Source organism: Lactuca virosa, chromosome 9, assembly GCF_052849685.1.
Source record: "Lactuca virosa cultivar CGN04683 chromosome 9, Lactuca_virosa_CGN04683_v6, whole genome shotgun sequence".
Lineage (NCBI taxonomy): Eukaryota > Viridiplantae > Streptophyta > Magnoliopsida > Asterales > Asteraceae > Lactuca > Lactuca virosa.
Window position 1 is genome coordinate 174,256,138 of NC_136434.1, and position 21,834 is coordinate 174,277,971.

General features: G+C 33.9%; 2 protein-coding genes across 2 annotated transcripts; both read right to left on the reverse strand.

Moving 5' to 3' along the window:
* Window positions 1–11,384: 11,384 nt before the first annotated feature.
* Window positions 11,385–13,227, reverse strand: LOC145141006 (uncharacterized). Its single transcript, XM_079074370.1, has 5 exons — window positions 13,030–13,227; window positions 12,507–12,649; window positions 12,282–12,411; window positions 11,979–12,170; window positions 11,385–11,771 (listed from the first exon to the last, which is right to left on the reverse strand). The coding sequence occupies exons 1-5, from the start codon at window positions 13,177–13,179 to the stop codon at window positions 11,559–11,561; spliced, it is 828 nt and encodes a 275-aa protein (XP_078930496.1). The 5' UTR covers window positions 13,180–13,227; the 3' UTR covers window positions 11,385–11,558.
* A 3,532-nt stretch (window positions 13,228–16,759) lies between these two features.
* On the reverse strand, window positions 16,760–21,283 carry LOC145137686 (uncharacterized). The gene is made up of 5 exons (XM_079071823.1): window positions 21,151–21,283; window positions 20,757–20,899; window positions 20,509–20,638; window positions 20,206–20,397; window positions 16,760–17,212 (listed from the first exon to the last, which is right to left on the reverse strand). The coding sequence occupies exons 1-5, from the start codon at window positions 21,196–21,198 to the stop codon at window positions 17,006–17,008; spliced, it is 720 nt and encodes a 239-aa protein (XP_078927949.1). The 5' UTR covers window positions 21,199–21,283; the 3' UTR covers window positions 16,760–17,005.
* Window positions 21,284–21,834: the final 551 nt, after the last annotated feature.

The window sequence follows — 21,834 nt, forward strand, 5'->3', positions numbered from 1 at the left end:
TTCTTATATTCAAAAAGGGGAAAAAAGATGATGAATTTTTGGAACTATATGAATTTAATGCAGGATCTCATGTGTTTTCTAGATTGCTATTCATTTTTTATGAATGTTTGTAACTTTAATGTTGATAGATTAAGAGAGAGTTTCATTCAACTATATATCACAATGCATTCTCGTCTTGTGTCAAATTCTAAAAGTATTATCATTTACAAATAAGATAATATCATTAAGACAAAATACAATATATAACAAGGATTACAAGGAAGTTATGATTTTGCTTCAGTTGTTTTACAATAACCCAAATGTAACACCAAAACATATTATGGAGAATGTTCAAATGAGAACAATTATAAAATTGAGAACGCGAGAACAAATCTGGACCACATTTTTTGAATTTGCCGCTTAAGCGCTCCAACATACCAGGATGACGGAACATATAATATTCACATATGAATAATCATATTCATATGTGAATAAGTATATTTATATATATATGAATGAGTATATACTTATTCGTATATGAATATATATGTGTTTATTTCACAAGTGATTATTCATATATGAATATGACGGTTGGTGGTGGAGGTGGTGGCACTGACAAAGGTAGCAGTGCTAGTGATAGTAATGGTATCAGTGGTGGTGGTTGTTGGTGGCAGTGGTGGTGCATGTGGTGGTGTCGGTGGGTGGTAGAGGTGTTAGTACTTATTCATATATAAACAAGTATATTTATATATGAATAAGTATGTGTCTATTCACAAGTGATTATTCATATATAAACGTGGTGGTTAGCGGTGGAGGTGGTGGTTGATAGTTTCGTTTTTATTACTTCTTTTCATAGTTTATTTTTAGTTAAAACCATCTCATTTTAGTTAATCTTCATGCATATTTTCTCTTTTTGTTATTTTTCTCCTTTATCGGGTGCTTTCCAGTCTTTTGAGCTTATTTGCAGGATTTATCGAAGACTATTTGTTATTGGAGGTATGGAAGGAGTGCGGGACTATTGGAGGCTTGAAATTTGTTCATGGACTTGAATTGGTGCAATTGGGCTTGGTGTCAGTATAAGCGAGAAGCGCGTTGGACTTAATCTTTGGACGAGGACTCGAGTTAAGGAAGACTAAAGAAGCATTGGACCATCATTGGAGGCTTTGGAATAACATAATTGGGCTCCCAAGAATTGATACATTTGGGTTGGGATGTTTATGGAAAATTGGGCTGGATTATATATTAAATGGGCCAAGGCATACAATCAGCGAGACCTAAACGGTCCGCGTGGATCCACAAACGGTCCGCGTGGATCGTGTTGTGGTGAATCCGGGTTTTGACCTTTTGACTCTATTTTGGGAAGGTTGGTGGATGGCTTTTGGTGAGCTTTTGAATCCGGAAATGTGCCCTTTTTACTAGAGATTTGAGAGGGAGTTCTTAATCAACACTTTGGAGAATCACTTATTTTTCTCTCAAGAAGGCTTTAGAAGATTTGAGGATTTAGAAGCTTGGAGCAATTTTTCTTCCAACTTGTATCTTGAACAATGTTTGGTATCACTAAACTATCTTGTATTTCTTCTATTTTGGCCATGCATGGCTAGATTCACATTTGGTTGATTAGGGTTTAACCCATTGATGATTAGTTGCTTTGAAGACTTCATATTATCTTGTGTTTGAAATTTATGGAAATGTTTTCTAGTCAAACATCTTCTTGTGTTTATTTATCTTTGATCATGAGCTTTGATGAATGAATGCTTATTTTTGTTGACTAATTTCTTGGTTAAGTAATGGACCCTCAAATTAGTAAGCAACAAATGAGTTATATGTTTGTTTTCATTTCATTTAGACCATGGAAATGTTTCCTCCATAATGATAATGTAAGCATTTGATTATCTTTTGGACTTGGTAACTCTTAGAACTTAAAGCTAATTGATTTTCACAATATTATATGCTTCATTGATTTTGTGACTTTAATTAAGGAAATATGTTAAGAGCTCCTCTAACCATTCATGAATTGCTATAGCCAAGTTAAATTATTTCACAAGTGTTGTTCCATTTAGTCTAATGATAAGTCAACCATGTCATCCATGTGGTGCATCCCAAAATCAACCAACTTCACTTCATTGAATTTAATCAAATCTTTTACTTGTTTATTTGTCATATTTACATTCTAGCTTAGCTTTAATTTTCTCAAACAATCAAAAAGAATTAAAACCCCCCATTTTCTTTTACTCTTGTTTTACTAGCACTTGAACAAGTGACTTACATAGAGATTTAAATTGAACCAATCTCCGTGGATACGATCCCTTTGCCACTATACACTATTTTAGTGTATAATATTTAGGGTATTTATTTTGTTGGCCTCGAAAACCACCAAATTTTGGCGCCGTTGCCGGGGATAGGTTTATTTTTTATCAATTTGTTTCTCTATGCCCAAATCTCAACGTACAGGTGCTTTGATTTATAATCCGGAAATTGAAAAAGAAACAAGGCGTTTGGCGAAGGAAAAGAGAATAGAACGTGGTCAAACTTCAAATCCTCACGAGGACCCGGAGGTTGAAACCGCTTCATCAAGTGACTTACATAGAGATTTAAATTGAACCAATCTCCGTGGATACGATCCCTTTGCCACTATACACTATTTTAGTGTGTAATATTTATGGTATTTATTTTGTTGGCCTCGACAACCACCAGTGGTGGTTGCGGTGTCGTGGGTGGTAAACACGAGAATATACTTACCTTTATATTCACATATGAATATTACATTCTCACGTTGCATCGGTACGCTTGAACGTTGTTCGGAAAAATAAATATGTGGCCCAGATTTATTCTTGTGTTCTCAATTACATAATTGTTATCATTTTAACGTAAATCAATATATTATGCCTCTTATCTTCTGCATTACATAATTGTTATCATTTGAGCCTATATCAATATATTATCTTCTCCATTACATAATTGTTATCATTTGAGCCTATATCAATATATTATGCCTCTTATCTTCTTAAATATCCAAGTGGGGAGTATGGCTTCCAGAAGGTTTAATATCACAATTTCTTGCATTTAACCTAAAAGAATCTAACTACAAAAAGAGTCGGGGTACAAAATTTTAGCAAAAGAAAGAATTAGGAAAAAATGTGTACATTTCGAAGGGTACAATGTCTGAAAAAAGTTATCAGAAAGTTAAGAAAAAATTGAAATACAATGTTATTATAAACAAAAAAAATCAAAATACATTATTATTTCTTTCATTTAGCCCCTGGGTTTGTTCATTTAGCCTCTTTCACGTTGTGGTTTTTATTACTTACATTGAATCTTTTTTCTTTTTATTATTATGTAATTTATCTGATGGAACAAGAGATTGCCATGCATAAAAAGAAATATTGTTTCTAGATACTTCTAACAAAAGATTAGATGTATCGATGAACTTAGACCTACTGTAATTTTCAAACCTATATAAAGAAAGATGAAGCATACATGTGCATAATTATGCGCAAATCGTTTTATAGTTATTTTGAATTGTCTTAGTGTAAAAGATTTATCATATCATTAATTTTGAATTGTATTAATGATAAGCTTATGGATGAATACGATGTGTTGAAATATGTAAATTGTACCTTTGTTGATACAAACGGGGATAATCATGTTATATCTTATTCAAAAAAATTTGGATGAAAATAAAAATTTAACAATTAATCGCATTGAATAAGTCAATATCCCATTCTATGTTTTGTCCAGTCTTGTTCCATCCACTAAACACAGACTTTGTTATGTGTTGTCTAGTCTTGTTCCATCCACTAAATTCTACTCCAACTCCCTTCGTCTCTTCTTGTCTCAATGTGGTTGATAAATGAGAAGTGATATAGAGAAGGAAGAAATATTTCTATACACGGAAATACACGGCTATTCATACATTTACAAATATACATCAATCCTTAAAAATACACATATGCTCAACTGTATTTTCTCACTATGTCATCGACAACCTAGAATGTTGTGATTTATCTTATATGAACTTATTAAGTCTTTTTTTCTGATTATGAAGTCCTTTTTATCCTTATTGTGAACAATATCCACATGATATGAATTTCATGCCTATACAAACGATTTGATACAAATCCTCAAAGAAGTGAGTTGTTTTTTATTAAATAACACATGTTATTTGTCAAAGGAGACTCGGCCAAATCAATTCATTGGCTAAAGTTATAGAAGTCTTAAGGTACATGACGTTTGTCATACAATGTTGGGCATGTCAATAGTATTACCCCAAATGCAAGGTCGGTCCATAGGTTTACCATACTGTGGAGAAAGAACCTCAACAATGCCCCTAGATTGTATTGTACAATATATCGAATGAAGCAAAATATTTAAAAAATGGTAAATTGAACCATCTAAGCGGCCCACATCAACCCCCAATGCCCACGTTGGTCAATCGCAAAACACTTGCAATATTTTCGAACTTTAGACCACCTGTGTGGAATTCCATTCCTCAAGTGGTAAGCTTCCATCTTGGGGGCATGAGGCAAAATATAAAGAACAAAAGAAAGGGCTCACTCTACTATCTAGTTTCCCCTTTCAGATAAGGTAGTCTACATGGTAGCCAATGAGGGAATTGAATCAAGTTTATGAATTAGAGTTGGATCCTTTTACATGCTAAAGTCCCTCACCAACAAGAAGTTGCTCATAACTAGGGATGTTATTCAGGCCGGAACTGGACCGGACCGAATCGACCTGTAACACCAGTTTCGAGTATCAGTTAGAAAGTACCATTTGGGGGAAATGTTATGCATGGACTCGGCGAGTTGGGAGTCCAACTCGTCGAGTAGGGTCGAGGCATTTTGGACATGGGTCGGAAGAGACACGGCGAGTCGGAAGGCCGACTCGGCGAGTCAAGGCTGTTTAAGGAAAACCCCAATTTTAGGGTTTGCCCCCTATATAAACATCATTAACAGCCTCCATAGCCTCCCATTTTCACCCTAGAAGTTGTTCACGACCGCAAACCCTCTTGTGAGAGAAGTGAGAGCTTTAGTGAGATAAATTGGTGAATCTTGGGAAGGATTTCAAGTTGAAGGAAGAAGGAGCAAGGGAGAAACATCAGATCCAACATCTACTTGGTTTTGGGCACTTTTCTGAGGTATTAATTCGTCATCTTAAGCCTTGAAGTATTAGATCTCCATTTGGATGATTTTGTCATTATTGGGGGAAAATGGGACCAAGTTTGGATCTGGACCTATCACAAGGATATGGTTCCAGATCTGGATCTTCTTAGGTCCCAAATGTCATAAAGTTATCTCCTTGGTGCGCCCTAATTATTATTTATGCATTGGGACTTGTAAGAAGCTTGTTGATGTGGTTTTGGCATTATGAGACTTAGTATGAACGTAAAGTTGGCAACTTTACGTGGTATTATCACTAGTAGAGGATAAATCTGAAGTTTGGGACCTTGAGTCCCACTAGAAAAGGCCGTAAACATAATGGACTAAGGGGACTCGGCGAGTCGTGCTAGAGACTCGGCGAGTCGAGAGGGTTTTCTCGTTCACGGCCAAAGGTTTACGGCCAAGGGTTCACGGTCAAGAGTGTACGGTTGGGAGTTTACGGCCGTAAACATCAAGGAACTCGACGGGTCTCTCGGGTGACTCGGCGAGTTAACGAGTTAAGCAAGGAACCCGACGAGTGGCTAATTGTACTCGACGAGTCAAGGTCAATATGGACTATTGACCTTGACTACAGACATAGATTTTGACCAGGGTTGACCTGAGGGTATTTATGGGATTGTGTTAAGCTAATCACCTGATGATTATGGGCAGTTGAGGAGGAGTAGCGTGTGGGATATGTCTGATTTTAGCTTATCAGTTCAGCAGTCGAGAGGTGAGTCTTCTCACCATACCAATAGGTCTAAGGCACCAAGGACGGCCCATTTTATGTTATGTGTTACACTAGCTGTAGTAGAGATATGTGGTATGATAGTTAGCTTTATGCTAAGAGGTATGCTAGTGATTATATGATATGTGTTATGCTAGTTGTCTTTGTGATACTTGCATGGAAGACCCCTGGGGGAGCCCGTTGCATTGGATGTAAGACCATGTGGGGTAGCCCATGGCATTCCTAGGTAAAGACCATGTGGGGTAGCCCAAGACATTCCTAGGTAAAGACCATGTGGGGTAGCCCATGGCATCCTTACAGGTTTATGTATGCATGGCTTATGTGATATATGTAACTTTTATAGATAATATGGTATGCGTTATGTGTATTGTGTGTGGGGTATGCTCTGGGGGACTCACTAAGCTTTGTGCTTATGGTTTACAGTTTTGGTTTCAGGTATCATTGATTTGGAAATGAAGAGCTCAGATTGATCGCAGTGCACAGACCTATGATTTCCGCAATGAATGATTTTGGGATGAACTCTGATAAATGTTTTACTTAATGATGTTTTGAAATGTTTGAAATAAATGGTATCAATGTTTTAGCTATATTAAAAATGAAATTGTTACCCTTGATTTTTGGGTCGTTACACGACCCGAACCCAAATAACCCGAAAACCAAATAAGGGTAATTGCATGGACCAAAAACCGAACCAAATAAGCAATACGGGTTTGGTTCGGTTCAGGTCTTAATCGGTTCGGTTCGGTTCCGACCCGAATAACATGTATAAGATGATTAAGGACCTAATTAATATAATCGAAAAAAACCGAATAAACCGTATTAGGACTCTATAACCTAAATAACATTTACAATATGATTATAAACATTGTATTTTGTATGACTTTTGTAGCTTATGATTTCATAACAAATCTTTTAAAGAAACAAATTTGTTAAATAAAAATAATGCAAAGTATATATAATTGTTTCAAAGGTGTAAAAAAAGGTTAAAATTTATGTAGTAAGAATGTAAACACGAATTAATTATTCTTGAGATATAAGAATGTAAAATCCAAACTCCAAATCTTTAGATATGGTTGTGAAGCAACATACTAAACACTAAACATTAAACACCCAAAATACCCAAAAATCCATATATAAGTATATAAGTTAAACATTAACCATTCAACACCCAAAATAAAATATAAATTAAGTTTTTAACCATATCCAAAATAACATTTGTAAAATACGAATTAACTAGTCGGGAATATTTGTAAAATACGAATTACCAAAGGGCTTCTAGCCCAGCGGTACAGGGTGTTGCTCTCCCTCCTAAAGGTTGAGGGTTCAAGTCTCATTGACATAGGTGATATTAGGAGGAGTTTAAGAGTAGTATAGATTTTCCGTTCTAAAAAAACTAGTCGGTAATATTGATTAGTTGTTTTCCCCTTCCACCTCCATTGTTTATCGCCTCTTCTAAAGCTTCCGCGACCTCATCGTCTTTCAAAATTTCATCAATGTTGTCTACAATTGGCTTTCTTGATTTCATTACCCAATCTTAGGTTCAAACCAAATCCTCTACTATATTTGCGGACAAATTTGTTCGATATGGAACTAATATCCGCCCGCTTGTACTAAACGCCGCCTCTAACGCCACGATAGAGATTTGTAGTCCCAAAATATCTATCAATATAAACATCAAAAGTGTTAAATATAATTATAAAAAAAGTATACAAATAATAAAGTTATACCTCTCGCCATATGGGATATAATAGGATAACGAGACGCGTTTTGTTTCCACCAAAGTAGAATATCAAAATCTTTATTGTATTTAACTGACTGCTCGTTTAGGTATCGTGTCAAATCCATTTCCATTGATGCCGATGGGTAATCCGATTGTACTATTAAATCACACATGAAGTCGTTCTTGTCATCAATCACAACTACATCTTCATGACCATGTGTTTCACTTTAAGAAGAGTCGGTATTGTCAAACTTTGATTTGTAGAAATAAAAAAAATTCTCAAATCTTTTTTGAAGACCTCGTATTAAGGCCTTAGCCTTCAAACTGACTTCCGAGTTGAGCATGGGATCTTTTTGTTTATTCTTCAACTTAATCAACTTCTCAAAGGCTTGTTGAAGAAAATCAAACTTGAACCGTTGATCTAATATGACCGCAAAATACAAAGTCGTTTATTTTTTCAAGGTAGCCCCAATACTTATTGTATTTTTCAATCATGTCCTTCCTGGTCAAACAAAATTGGGGACTCACCGCCCATTCCTTAATGTGTTTGTACACATCACATATGTCTCCAAAAAAACGATGTGTCATCAGGTTTGTTGACGTCGATACTATGTCGGTTTTCACCTTGAACTTCTCGAGAAATTCAACCATAGCTCTACAAATGTTGAATTTTTTTTTCTGGGGGTCAAAACATCTCGAACATATGTAGGATCTATTACAATAAAATAAATGTTAGTTAAAAAAACAATTTTAATACCTCTTCTTTAGGAGCCTGTATCCCATTGAATATACAACCAAAAAATGTATTTAAACTATGAAAATTGTAGTTTAAATTGTGAACTACAAGTTGGAAAAAAATCGGGCTAATCGGACAAATAACGAAGATGTTATTACAATTCAAAGTTGGCTAAAATTTTCAAACATGTTGAAACAGAAAACTCACCTTCAATACCCCATGTTTAGGGGCATGTATCTCATTGAATATACAACCAAATAATGCATGTTAATGGTGTAGACTGTAGTTTAAATTGTGAACTACAAGCTGGAAAACAAATCGGGCTAATTGGACAAATAGCGAAGACGTTATGACAGTTCAAAGTTCGCTAAAATTTTACAAGCATGCTGAAACAGAAAACTCAGCTTCAATACCCCATGTTTAGGGGCCTGTATCTCATTGAATATAGAACCAAATAGTGCATTTAAATAGTGTAAACCGTAGTTTAAATTGTGAACTACAAGATGGGAAAAAATCGGGCTAATTGGAAAAACAACGAAGACGTTATGATAGTTCAAAGTTGCTTAAAATTTTGCAAACATGCTTAAATTAAAAATAAAAAAAGAAACAATGGAATGGAATATGAAATTACCTTTAACTTCAAACATGCCAAAAACCTTCTCCAACTCAACCGTAATCTTCAATAACTCGTATGTGGAGTTCCATTAGGTTGGGCTATCATTGCAAAAAATCTTCTTAGATTCCACATTTAGTTCTTTCATGCATTTTTTGAACCTTTGAATTCGTTGTATGGAGTTCCTAATGTATTTAATGGCCTTTTGCATGCACTTGATACTAGATTGGTGTTGATAAAACCCATCCCTAACAATAAGGTTAAGGATGTGGGCCATAAACCTTACGTGTAATTGTTTCCCCCCATCGTACAAGTTTGGTAGTTTTTTCATTAGAATTTCGATTTCTTTATCATTTGCACTAGCATTGTCTATGTTTATTCTCAGTACATCATTGATATCCCACTCTTGAAGACAAGTCAACAACGTACGTCCAATGTATTCTCCCTTATGACTATCTAAAGATTTAAAGTTGATAATTCTTTTGTGCATGGCCCAATCTTCATCAATAAAGTGGGTCGTGGCCACCATATAGCTCGACATTTGACATGAACTTGTCCAATAATCGGTGGTCAAATGCACTTTACTTAGAGGATTACTAAAGAACTTAAAGAACTTAGCATTTTCTTCAAGAAAGTAATCCATGACTCTATTTGAAATTGTGGTTCTACATAGCAAAACTACTTTCCCATTCAATGCATTTGTATATTCAATACATGATTCATTCTCTACAAACTTGAACGGTAATTCTCCAACTACAAATAAGTTTAACAAAGTTTTTTTATTATTATTCTTTTCTCATCATGTTTCCAAGTCCCAATACTATTCTCCCCCTTATCATTTTTTTTAAATTTAGAGTGATTTGGTTTTCTAATTTTTTTATAAATTTGGGTTCATTTTACATCTTTCCGTATGTCTAATCATACTAGAAGTACTGTTTCCTCCTGATTCGGTTTTGAGCAACATGCCACACTTTTTGCATTTGTTATGTCTAACTTCGTCATATGAACTACATCACAATTGGCCCAACAAGCCGCCCTTTTGACATATTTCCTTTTCTTCGTGTTTCTTGTTTGACTTGTTCCAACTTTTCAACTTGAGTGTTATCAACACATACATCTTTATTATCAATCTAAAGAACAATAACATAATCATTTTAATATAATAGAATAACAATATGGGTTCTTTAACATTTAAATAGATTATCAATGTGGAGTGAAACAAGTAAAAGAACAAATATGGTTGCTTTCTCCATTAAATTCTCTCATTCAGGGTTCTAAAAAAAATGTTTCGTAACTATCTCTATATTATATGGTTGGTGTTATATGTATGAGTTTTAAAACAGGACTTGGGTGGGTCAAAGTCCTCATTGCTTGGACTTATAGAGAGTGTTAAGACGTGGTAGCTTCTCTTATAGAGAAAGTGTTAAGACATGACTTCTGACTACAACACTAGAGTCTTAGGACTTAGGTAACAGCTTCTCTTATCCTCAAAATAAAGGTTTCAGTTGATAACATACACAATAACACATTGAAAGATTGAGTAGTAGATTAACACTTTCAAATTTCAATGAGTAACATACATAATAACACATTGAAAGATTGAGTGGTAGATTAAGATACGATGTTTACTTGAGTTTCTTGACTTGCAACCCAATTTTCCATGACTTGAATGATTCCTTGAAGATGAAGTATGAAGTTCGATTTCTTGAAACTAGAATGGATTTCGATTTCACAGTAGAAGTAGTGTTTTCATTTTTGGTGTTCGATCACAATAGAAAATAAGGATGAGGATAAGATTTTTTTTTCTTGCGTGAATCAATCCAACAGAGGGCAAAGGCGAGGCGACGATGAACAATGGACGAACTTAGGGATTCAATTTCGTAAGTCACCGATGGCCTTCACTCTTGAATTTCGTAGATTTTTTTTGGGTGAAATTTTGATCGATTGATGGTGGGTTGGGTAACAAGAGAATACACAAGCAAGGCAAATCAATGATCGATCAAAGAAGGATTCAAAAATGTGACTTTTCAATTTCAGGTTAGGTCTTTTTGGCCCGATTAAGCCATTATTTGGGTAACCCGAATCGAATAACCCGAAAACCGAATAAACATAATATTGATACCCGAAAACCTAATCGAATTGTTTATTAAGGGCTAATTAGGTTCGGGGGTTCGGGTTTTCAGGTCAAATTCTCATCCCTATTCATAACGCTTGTTTTTGTTGAATTAAGAAAAGTTTAGTGTGAAGGAAACATTTATACGAGTCAAATTCCGTTCTATTTGGAGCTAAGAATGTTGGAATAAAGATTGATAACGAGGATGTAATGTTGTTCGTGTTGCTCTCTTTGCAACCACCACATTCAAACTTTTGTAAATTCTTATGCTGTGGCCTTGTGGGCATGGAAATCATTATTATGTTAGCAAAAAATCTTCAAAAAGGGTCACACAATCATATACTTAAAATGAGATCTCTAACATTAACAACAAACATAACCACGAACAAAAAATTGATCTTACAAAAGGACACCACACAACTTTTAACAAAATTTACCAAATCCTTGATTATATCCTAAGATGGTGTTTAGGTTTATTATTATTATTATTACTACCTCGATTATATGATTAAACTCAAGCTGATAAATAACGATTCATCCAAGATTGGAAACGAGACCACGCCACATCAGCAGGATCAGCTTCGGTTTGATCTATCATTCCCAAATTCTTTCTCCTTTCCACACCTTCAGGAGAAGTGTTCATAAATGCATGTGTTACTCCAGGATAAATATATACCTCATATGGCTTTCCAGATGCCTTCAGTTTTTCCTCCAAAGCTTTAGCAGTCTACAAAACAAAACCAAAAGCACAATATCAAAAAGGGTAATTTGGTCATTTACTGTATTTAGCATTACACCACTTTTTTTTTACTTCTTTACTCTTCACCCTCACTTCTTTTTCACTATGAACTATTTCGGTTATTTCTAGCTATTGTCATTTCTATTCAAGATAAATTTCAAACAAAAGGGTAAAATGGTCATTAATTCATCATACCTTAACATCCGAAAATCCAACAATGTTGTCAAGTTCACCAAAATGAGCTTGTACAGGTACTTTAATGTTGGTAGGATCTGCAAGTTCATTAGGAGGAACTCCATAAAATGCAACAGCAGCATCAACCTCAGGGACTAAAACAGAACTTGCAATAGCAAGAGCACCACCCATACAATATCCAGTCACACCAACCTATATCAAATCATCAATCCCCACATTAAAATCAACTAAACTACATTACTATTTCTTCCATTAACATCGAGTAAAATACCAAAATCATTGCTGTATTTAAAGTATATAAACCTTCTGTGAGCCATTGGCCTTGAGCCAGTTAACTGAAGCTTGAATGTCCTTTACAGCACCTTGCCAATCAAGACCATCCATTAAATGTTGTGCTTCTGCAGCATCAAGACCAACTTTTCCTCGGTATAAACTGAAATCATGGAAGTGGATTTGATTTATTGATTATGGATTAGAGAAGAAGATGGGAATTAAAAGATTATAATTACAAGTGTTTTGATAGTTTACTCGGGTATAAGTGTTTTGTATCCAGGGTCAAGTTTGGAAATTTTGAGGGCGTGGTTCTTGATTTCAAAATCAACTCCCCACCATTCCTGAAGAACAACGATTCCAGGCGCGTCTTCTTTTCCAACCACATATGCATCAAATGTCTGCAATGAAGAGATAGATATGTAACTTCAAGGTCAACAAATCATATAAGAAAGCCAGAATGAACACTAGAGAGTGAGCTTGAATAAAGTAGCAAGCTCAAAAATATTGATCAACTCTATAGAATAACAATCTAATGGAGTTGCACGATTAGATCAAAGAATCATCATATGTATCAGATTAAGCATGCGCACGATTAGAACAAAGAAATCGTAGTATCATAATGATTAGGGCAAAGAAACCATCATATGTATCATAATTTGACAGCTCGTAATCGTGGACAACCAATTTAAAAGTAAGCACTCAATATACAACTACTAAACTTCTTATCCACAGAGAACAAAGGGCGTTTCAATGGATAAAGGAAATACGAAAAACTTACGGTGTCGTCTCTTTGAATCTGAATCTTCTTGATCTCGGAAGTAGCCATGGATCGAATCTGAAGGCGAGCAAATGAGGGAGTGAGAGTTCTGCCTACAGCTTTTGAGTTGAGGGTTTTTGAGAAGACTCTGGAATAATTTAGCAGTGCCATTGAGTTTGAACTTTTCTACCTCGATTCGATGGCTCAACAACTCGCTACTCACCGACCGATGATTTTATTTTTATTTTTTTAATAAGACCTCGACAAGATATGACTTTTGGGTTTTTATTCAACTGAACGGAGTCGTTTTAAGGATACTTGTTTTCTTTGAAAGTACAAACTAAAATTAATCATTTATTTTTTACAAAAATTGTAAAATTTATCTATGTGGTTTCCATTTTTTCTAAATTGAATCCAAAAACTTTTCAATTTGTTAATTTGGTTTTTATTGACAAACTTTTGTTTTGGATTTGGTTATTGGACTTAACAAATAACAATCATTTGTTTTTGCTGCGTGAGGTATATTTGTCTTTTCACATGCCATTTCATCTATTATCCGAATACGTCATCCCATATGAACACTAATTCAGGAAACAATCCACTTTTTCCCTTTCTTCTCCGGTCCACTTTGATAATCACTTTGTTTCTCATCACCGACATTCACCTCTTCAACACTGGCATCAAAAGCCCTAAGCACCGATTCAGATGGCATCCTCATCTAATATAAGGTATTACACTACAAGTTTATGTTACTTTCATTAATATTCATACACTAAAGATAATAAAACATCGATTATATTACATTCATTCACAAAAGGTTGAATCTTTTACACCAAAAGAACCTTAAACCTTTACCAAAAAAACATCACAAGTTTAAACCTATCAAGAACATCAAAAGTTGCAATCTTGAGGCTTCACCCATGTCGAACCCTGTCAAGATGTGTCATACGATCATTCAATCATTGTTCAATTACCTCCAACAAATTATTAAGGGCCAAAAGGAGCTCTGTATCTTTAACTTGAGATCTGGAGATGTAAAGTTGTGCGATAAACCTATTGATGGAGTATGGGAAGCCTCTGAGCTATTCCAACATATTACCTTCCTCTCAACGTTTGAGTTTATCTCCTTGAACCTTATTAAAACTTTTTTATGTTTCTCATGTCCTTCCATATATCATACTCGATTTCAAGGATTAAATCTGATTGGAATCGAATGCTTGACGTCATTTCTTTGTTGTGGATTTTTCTTAGAGAACTAGGTTTTGTTTGTAACTTGGAAATATGATGAACTTTTTCTAGGTGTGGTTGTTTATAGGGATAATCTAGGCTACTACCCTTTAATTGTTATGACAAATGAAAAGATCCCTAATTTGTAATCAATGTCTTAACTAATTTCTTAGGTAGTAATCATGAAACCGAGTATAAATCCTTGTAAATAGTACATTTCCCAGATAGTAATCCCAAAAAATGGGTGAATTTGGCATTGTTGCTATGACATTGAAAAAACTCATACTTTATTTTCAAGATAGTAATAATGTGTAGAATTTTATTTGTGTTGTTTAGTAGTCATGTAAACATGCATATATACTTCTATATGGTTTTTAGTAATCATATAAACAAAAGTGTATATAAATTTGGGTTTATTAGAGCTAATTGCACACACACACACACACACACACACATATATATATATATATATATATATATATATATATATATATATATATATATATCACACCAGAAGAATACATGCAACATATTGCAACATTTTCTACCGAGCAGGTCAACCAACTTACAGAAATGAGGTTAGATTTTAATGTTGAAAAGTTGTGTCTAAATTATCATGAAGAAAGTATGGTCAAATAGTTGGAAGCTATGAAGAAGAAACCTAAAATCAATGTAAGGACTAAGGCATTGTTCTATCTTCATGAAGAAAACAAGTCTGATTTAAAGATGAAGGATTTAATTGATGAAGTTATGGAAAGTAAGGATTTAATTGATGAAGTTATGGAAAATACAGAGAAGCAGAGAACTCTGGACTTTTTGTGGCAAATTATAGGCCGAGCTAAAGACGGGTCAGGGTGTTTATTGTTTGATGCTTGTTAAGTTTCTTTTGATGTCATTTGATGTTTTTGTCATTTGTACTTGTTTGTTGTGTTTTAAAAGCAATGGTATTATATGTAATTTTCTTAACTACCTACGTTGTACTTTTTTGGTATTATATAAAGTAAAACATATGTATTTTGTGTGGTATTGGTGTTTATGTACTTTGTTTGACAAATGGTGTGGAAAATAATCAAATATGTATGTATTGATATGTGCAGAAAATAGCAAAATTTGGTCCTTATAGTTTTCTATTTTTTTTTCTAACTAAGATGAAAAGGCAAGTGAAAATACAAATATACCTTCACATGAGGACCAAATCCACAATAAAAATCGTCATTAAAGATCAAATTCTCAAGTATGAAAGTTTTTGGACCCAATCCAAAGAAAGTTGCAAACCACATGGACCACTTTGCAATTTTCTCTTTATTTGATTAAAGATACTAATGGTATATTATAAAGTAGGTGTATACTCATTATTGTTAATTTTTTTATCAGATACATATTTTAAAATAATTATATTATTGGAATTTTAATTTTAATTAATAATATTTATATTAAATTATTGTCATTTTTATTTATATTATAAAATAAATACATATTAATATCATATTGTTTTATGACATATATTTACGACCGGTATGAATTTTTTTAGTAACAACTAAAACATGGTTTGCATGTGAATAAAACTAATGAATAATGACTTTTAAGGGCAATCAACTTTAGATTTTGTATATATATTTAATTATTAAGCTTATTTTTATGTTCGATCTACAATTAAATTTCTTCAAATTATTCAAAAAAAAAATAATCAACTATTGTCTCTTGATTATTTTGTCATACCCTTGTACACCTTTATGTTTCAATATAATCAAACTGTTAAAAATTTCAATTTTTGGAACCTTGTCCGTAAATCTTTTACTTACATGTTTGTTCATTGATTAAATGGCTATTTAAAATTGTCAATACGAGGGTGTTACAGTTGGGAGGACATTATGGACATGTCGACAAGTTAAACTATTAATTTGTCGACTACTACCATTGTCTGGAAAATATTGGTTGCGGTACTCAAATTGGAGTTGCAACATAGGAGGCTACAAAGTTGTAACGATGAACGTACCCAAACAATGTCTCATATCTACGAGTTGCATGTATAAAGTGGTGTTTAATCATTAATGGGTTGAGAATGGTGCATGGGGTACATGGTTATGTCATTGAGGAGTCACATAATTTCATCATAATACACAACCACATAGAGGGTAGTCCATTCGGCGGTGTGTTTTCTCCAGTAATACATAATTTGGATTATGATAAGGGAACTAGTTCTAATCGTCAACGTGAAACTATTGTTCGTCCATAGCATGATATCGTCCATTAAAGAATATGCATCCCCTCATTATGGTTTTGGTTTGAAGGTTTGGGGGCTTATGCATTACAATTAGCCGATGAAATGGTTAGTTCCAGTAAGTGAACTATTTTACCACAAAGTGGTTTCTTCAAAAGTGGAAGAGTTATGGATGGTTGTTATGATAGAAGAGGTGGAATCTTTGCATAAGAACAAGACGTAGGAGCTTTGTTCACTTATGACTTACCTAAACTTAATATAGGTCGTGGGTTGCAAGTTGGTGTTCAATAATAAAAAGACCGATTTAGCTAAAGAAAATACAACTAGGTTCTAGGCACTAGATAACATTTCTATACACACCATTTTAATATCAAATAGTTCGAGAGGGTTACACATCACATAATTGAAATGATATCAACAACTTAACAGAAAAAAAAAACTGATTTTACAAACAATACACACACCATTTTAGCATCAAATATACCACATCATTGATTCCTAAGATGGTGTTTCGGTTTATTATTACCTCAATTATGATTGAGCTCAAGCTCATAAATAACGGTTCATCCAGGCTTGGAAACGAGACCATGCCACGTCAGCTGTACCAGTTATGTCTTCGTCAATCATCCCTAAACTCTTTCTCCTTTTCTCACCTTCAGGAGAAGTGTTCATAAATGCATGTGACACTCCATGATATAAATGTACCTCATATTGCTTTCCCGACGCCTTCAGTTTTTCTTCCAGAGCTTTCGCAGTCTACAAAACAAGCCCAAAATTAACTATAATATCAAAAAGAAAATATAAATAATCGAGGACAAATTTGTAAAAAGTTGTAGTTAGTAGAAATAACTTTCATTTCTGTGACTTTTTTTTTTATTGGTGATCATTTACAATTTCAATTTATATCATATCTACATAAAGTCTTTATTATTAAGACCGGAAGGAGTGGGAGGGAAGCTTTCCTCACTTTTGGTGGGTCATACCCCTCTTTCCCTCACCTAAAAGCCAAGGAATGGGTGGGAAACCTTCCCTCACTTTTTTTTTTTATTAAATAAAATTAATTTTTTTGTTATGAATTATAATTTTTAAATTAATACTAAACATAAAATTTAATTAAAAATAAAAAGCATTTCATTAATTAAAATAAAACTTACATTAAACCTAAAATATAAAAAAGTAGAAAATAAAAAAAAACACACACAAACTATAAATCAAACAAACCAACAACGACCTACATAAAATATTTTTTCAGAATTTTTTCCCTCTTCTTCATCACGAGCTCGAGAGCCGGTCCCGAGAGATGATGGTGTTGGTTGAGTTTCGGGAACCATGTCTTCTTCTTCCGCGTCATCCGATTCATCGACAAGTTGGTGGTGGTGTTGGGTTTGGGTTTGAGTTTCAGTTTGAGTTTGGGGTTGAGGTTGATTTGGCGATTGTTGATCCGGAAACACAACAAAGTTTGAAAACATTTGCGACGGAACATTTGGAACTTGCATCGGGTAATATTGACCAACATTTTGGTATTGGAATTGTAGTGGGGATTGAATGAGAGCATCGAGTTGGGGGCGGTAAACTCCTTGCGGGGATGAATCGATAGCAAAAATGTTGCGAGGAGGGATGTTTATACTCGAACCATGGTTTTTTTTCCTTCGATCGGAAGTTGGGATTTGCTTGTCGGGATTCATTTTTTTTTGTTGATATAAAGTAGAGAGAATAGAGGATAGTGTGATGTTTTTAAGTTATATGTATGTATTTATAGTAGTGGTAAAAGGATAAAAAAAAAACAAATAAAAACAAAACTAGCCGTTACAGCAAAAAAAAAATTTACATTTTTTACCGTTATTCAACGGTTGTTTTTCAACAAAAAAACAAATAAAAAAAGGGCCGGCCAATCGCAGCAAGAGAGAGAGAGAGCGGGAGAGGCTCCCCTCTCCGTTTCCCGCACAACCCTTTCCCGCACCGACAGTGCGGTGTTCCGCCGGGCGGGAAGCTCCCAGCTTCCGTTCCCCGTGCCCGCTCCGTCCGGCCTTAATATTGTTCAGCATGACTTCTAGAAAGAACGATTGTCAAAATTTTCATATTAAGACTACTGATAGGGTTAAAACAAAAACAATACTTGCTTGTATAATAGTTACTCCAAATAAACACCCATCAGTGACGGACACAGAAGGTTTAGTAGGGGTGGCACTAAAATTTTTTTTCCAAAAAAATCTAAATTAATAGTGGCACTCGTATTTTAAGCCGGTGCACCTAATAGAAAAAAATAAAAAAACATAATTTTTTTTTACACTACATGCCGGAATCGGAGCAGTGGCCCGGGACCCCCCGGGCACCACTAAGGTCCGCCACTGACACCCATACACACTTGATGAAGGAAAAAACAACAACAAAGAAACAACCCCTATGTGTTGTTTCTATTTGATTTAATGGTAAATGAACTTAATAGGGACATATATAAGGGCATTTTTAGGGAGTATTTCACAAAAACCACTACTTTTTTAAGCTTTTATATGAAAAACCGTTGTTTTATTTTTTTCTTTCAGAAAATACCAAAAACTTTTCAAAAAAACATTTTTTTTCATCATCATAATTTGTGGCTATGAAACAAAGTTTGTTAACCATTAGATGTGAGAATGGTTCAATTTTTTACTAAAACCTACATTGAACCGAAATTTTTGGTTTTTGATTTTGGAAATACCAAACTATTGATTTTTTTTTTTTCGGTTTCTTGTTTTCCTGTAAAGCTTTAGGGTTGCAGTGTTCTTGTAGCCATATACATTGTTAATAAACTCTCATCATCATGCTTAAACTTCAATATACTTTATGAATATCTTTACAAAACTACTGTATCATACTTGGGTCTAAAATGCATTGATGGTTAATAGGGTTTGCAAAAAAAATTGAAACCGTACAAATAAAAAAACAAAACTGCAACTGAAAAAATGTCCCATAACAAAAGAAAAAAAAACAACAAAAATCAAACCGTTTTAGAAAACCAACATTCTCGTTTTTGGTTTTTCATAAAAACCAACAAGTTTCAGTTTAATGTGGTTTTTTATATATAAAAAGCAGGAAAAAACGAAATACCAAAAAGAAATGTCGTATTCTAATAAAAAACCTAAAATTCAAAGTCACAAACCGAAATTTTCGGCTCGGTTTTGGTTTTAGTAACAGATCCATTCTCACATCTACTAGTTAACAAAGTTTGTTCCATGGGTAGAAATTATATTGTATACCGAAAAAAAATGTTTTCAAAAAATGATGTTTTTAAAAGTTTTTCTTGGTATGATTTCTTTTTCTTTTAGAAATATGAGTGGTTCTAAAAGGAAAAAAAAATAAAGTGGTGATTTTTCTAAACGAAAAAAAAAGTACCGGTTTTTCAATAAAAGCTTGATATTATAGTGGTTTTTTTTTTCGAAATATTCCCTTTCTTTTAGACTTAAATATATAAAGTAGGTCTTAATGAGTTAAGTGAGTGAAGGGCACATAATCCATTTACACATCCTTTTTACCTTTTTACCCTTCAACCTCACTTCTTTATTACTCTGAGGTATGTGGGTTCTTCGTAGCTATTGTCATTTGTATTTTATATTAGTTCTAAACATAACGTAATTCAGTCATTTAACATCATTCATACCACGTTTTTACTTCTTTGCTCTTTCACTCTCACATGTTTTTTACTATGAACTATGTGCCTTCTTTTTAGCTATTCTCATTTTTATTCATCATAAAATTGAGATAAAAGGTACCTTTTTGTCCGAAAATCCAGCAATATTGTCAAGTTCACCGAAATGAGCTTGTACAGGTGCTTTGATTTTAGCAGGATCTGCAAAGTGAAGAGGAGGAACTCCATAAAATGATACAGCAGTAACAACATCAGCGACACAAACGGAACTTGCAATAGCAAGAGCACCACCCATGCCAAATCCAGTCACACCAACCTATATCAAATCATCAATCACCACATTAAAATCAACTAAAAACTACATTTTCTATTTCATGCATTAATATCGAGTAAAATACAAAAACTATTATTTGGTGTATTTAGAAACCTTCCGTGAGCCATTGCACTTGAGCCAGTTAACCGAAGCTTGGATGTCCTTTAACGCACATGGCCAATCAAGACAATCCATCAAATGTTTTGCTTCTACAGCATCATGACCAACTTTTCCACGGTATAAACTGAAATCATGGAAAGATATGATTTATTAATTATAAAAGGGAGATGAGAGTTGAATTAATTAAGTTTATAATCAGATGTTATGTTCTAGAAGCCTAGAAGTAAGGTTTGATAGTTTACTCGGGTATAAGTACTTTGTAGCCAGATTCAATTTTAGAAATTCTGAGTGCATGGTTCTTGATCTCAAAATCAACTCCCCACCATTCATGAAGAACAACGATTCCAGGCGCGTCTTCTTTGCCAACCAAATATGCATCAAATATCTGCAATGAATAGATGTGTAACTTCAAGGTCAACAAATCATCTTTCTCAAAATCGATGTTAACACAAAGCAAAACATCGAATTTCTCTCCATTTCAGCTTTCTCCTGACATTTCCTTTTCTTCCTTACTATAATAAACAAAAACGAATACATATACAAATGTATAAACGCCAAAAGAAAACTACTGAATTTCTAATCAACATGGAACAAAGGGCATTTCAGTAGGTAAAGGAAATAATATGAAAAACTCACACTATCGTCCCTGTGAATATGAATCTTCTTGAACTCGGAAGTAGCCATGGATGGAATCTGAAGGCGAGCAAAAGAGTGAGTGAGAGTTTTGGTTTGGAGTCGAGGAATTTTAAATATTGAAGGTACTCCTAAATACACGATTAATTTGTGTTTTGCGTAAAACTATAAACGTGTAATCAATTTAACTTGTCAAGCCCCTCCCACTTATTATATCTTTGTAGGGCAGAAAATTGATAACACACTACTACAAAAAGCCACATATGAGAAGACCCGGTTATTCAAAAAACCGGGGTATATTATGTAGAAACCGGGTTTTATAAAAGGGAGAACTATATCACCCGGTTTGCAGTAAGGAACCGGGCTACATTATCAAGTTAAAAAACCCGGATTCATGGACAAAACCGGGATGTTTTATCGGCAGTCATATGACCCAGTTTTGTAAATACAACCGTGTTATATATATATATATATATATATATATATATATATATATATATATATATATATATATATATATATATATATATATATATATATATATATATATATATATATATCATGGGTATAAAGCACAAGTTTTTTAACAAATGATGAAACAAAATTTAACTTTTAGTCTCAACCTATCAAGATATTTGAGGATAATTTCTAATGGTTTCTTGCGATTTATTTTATTTATTCATCCAT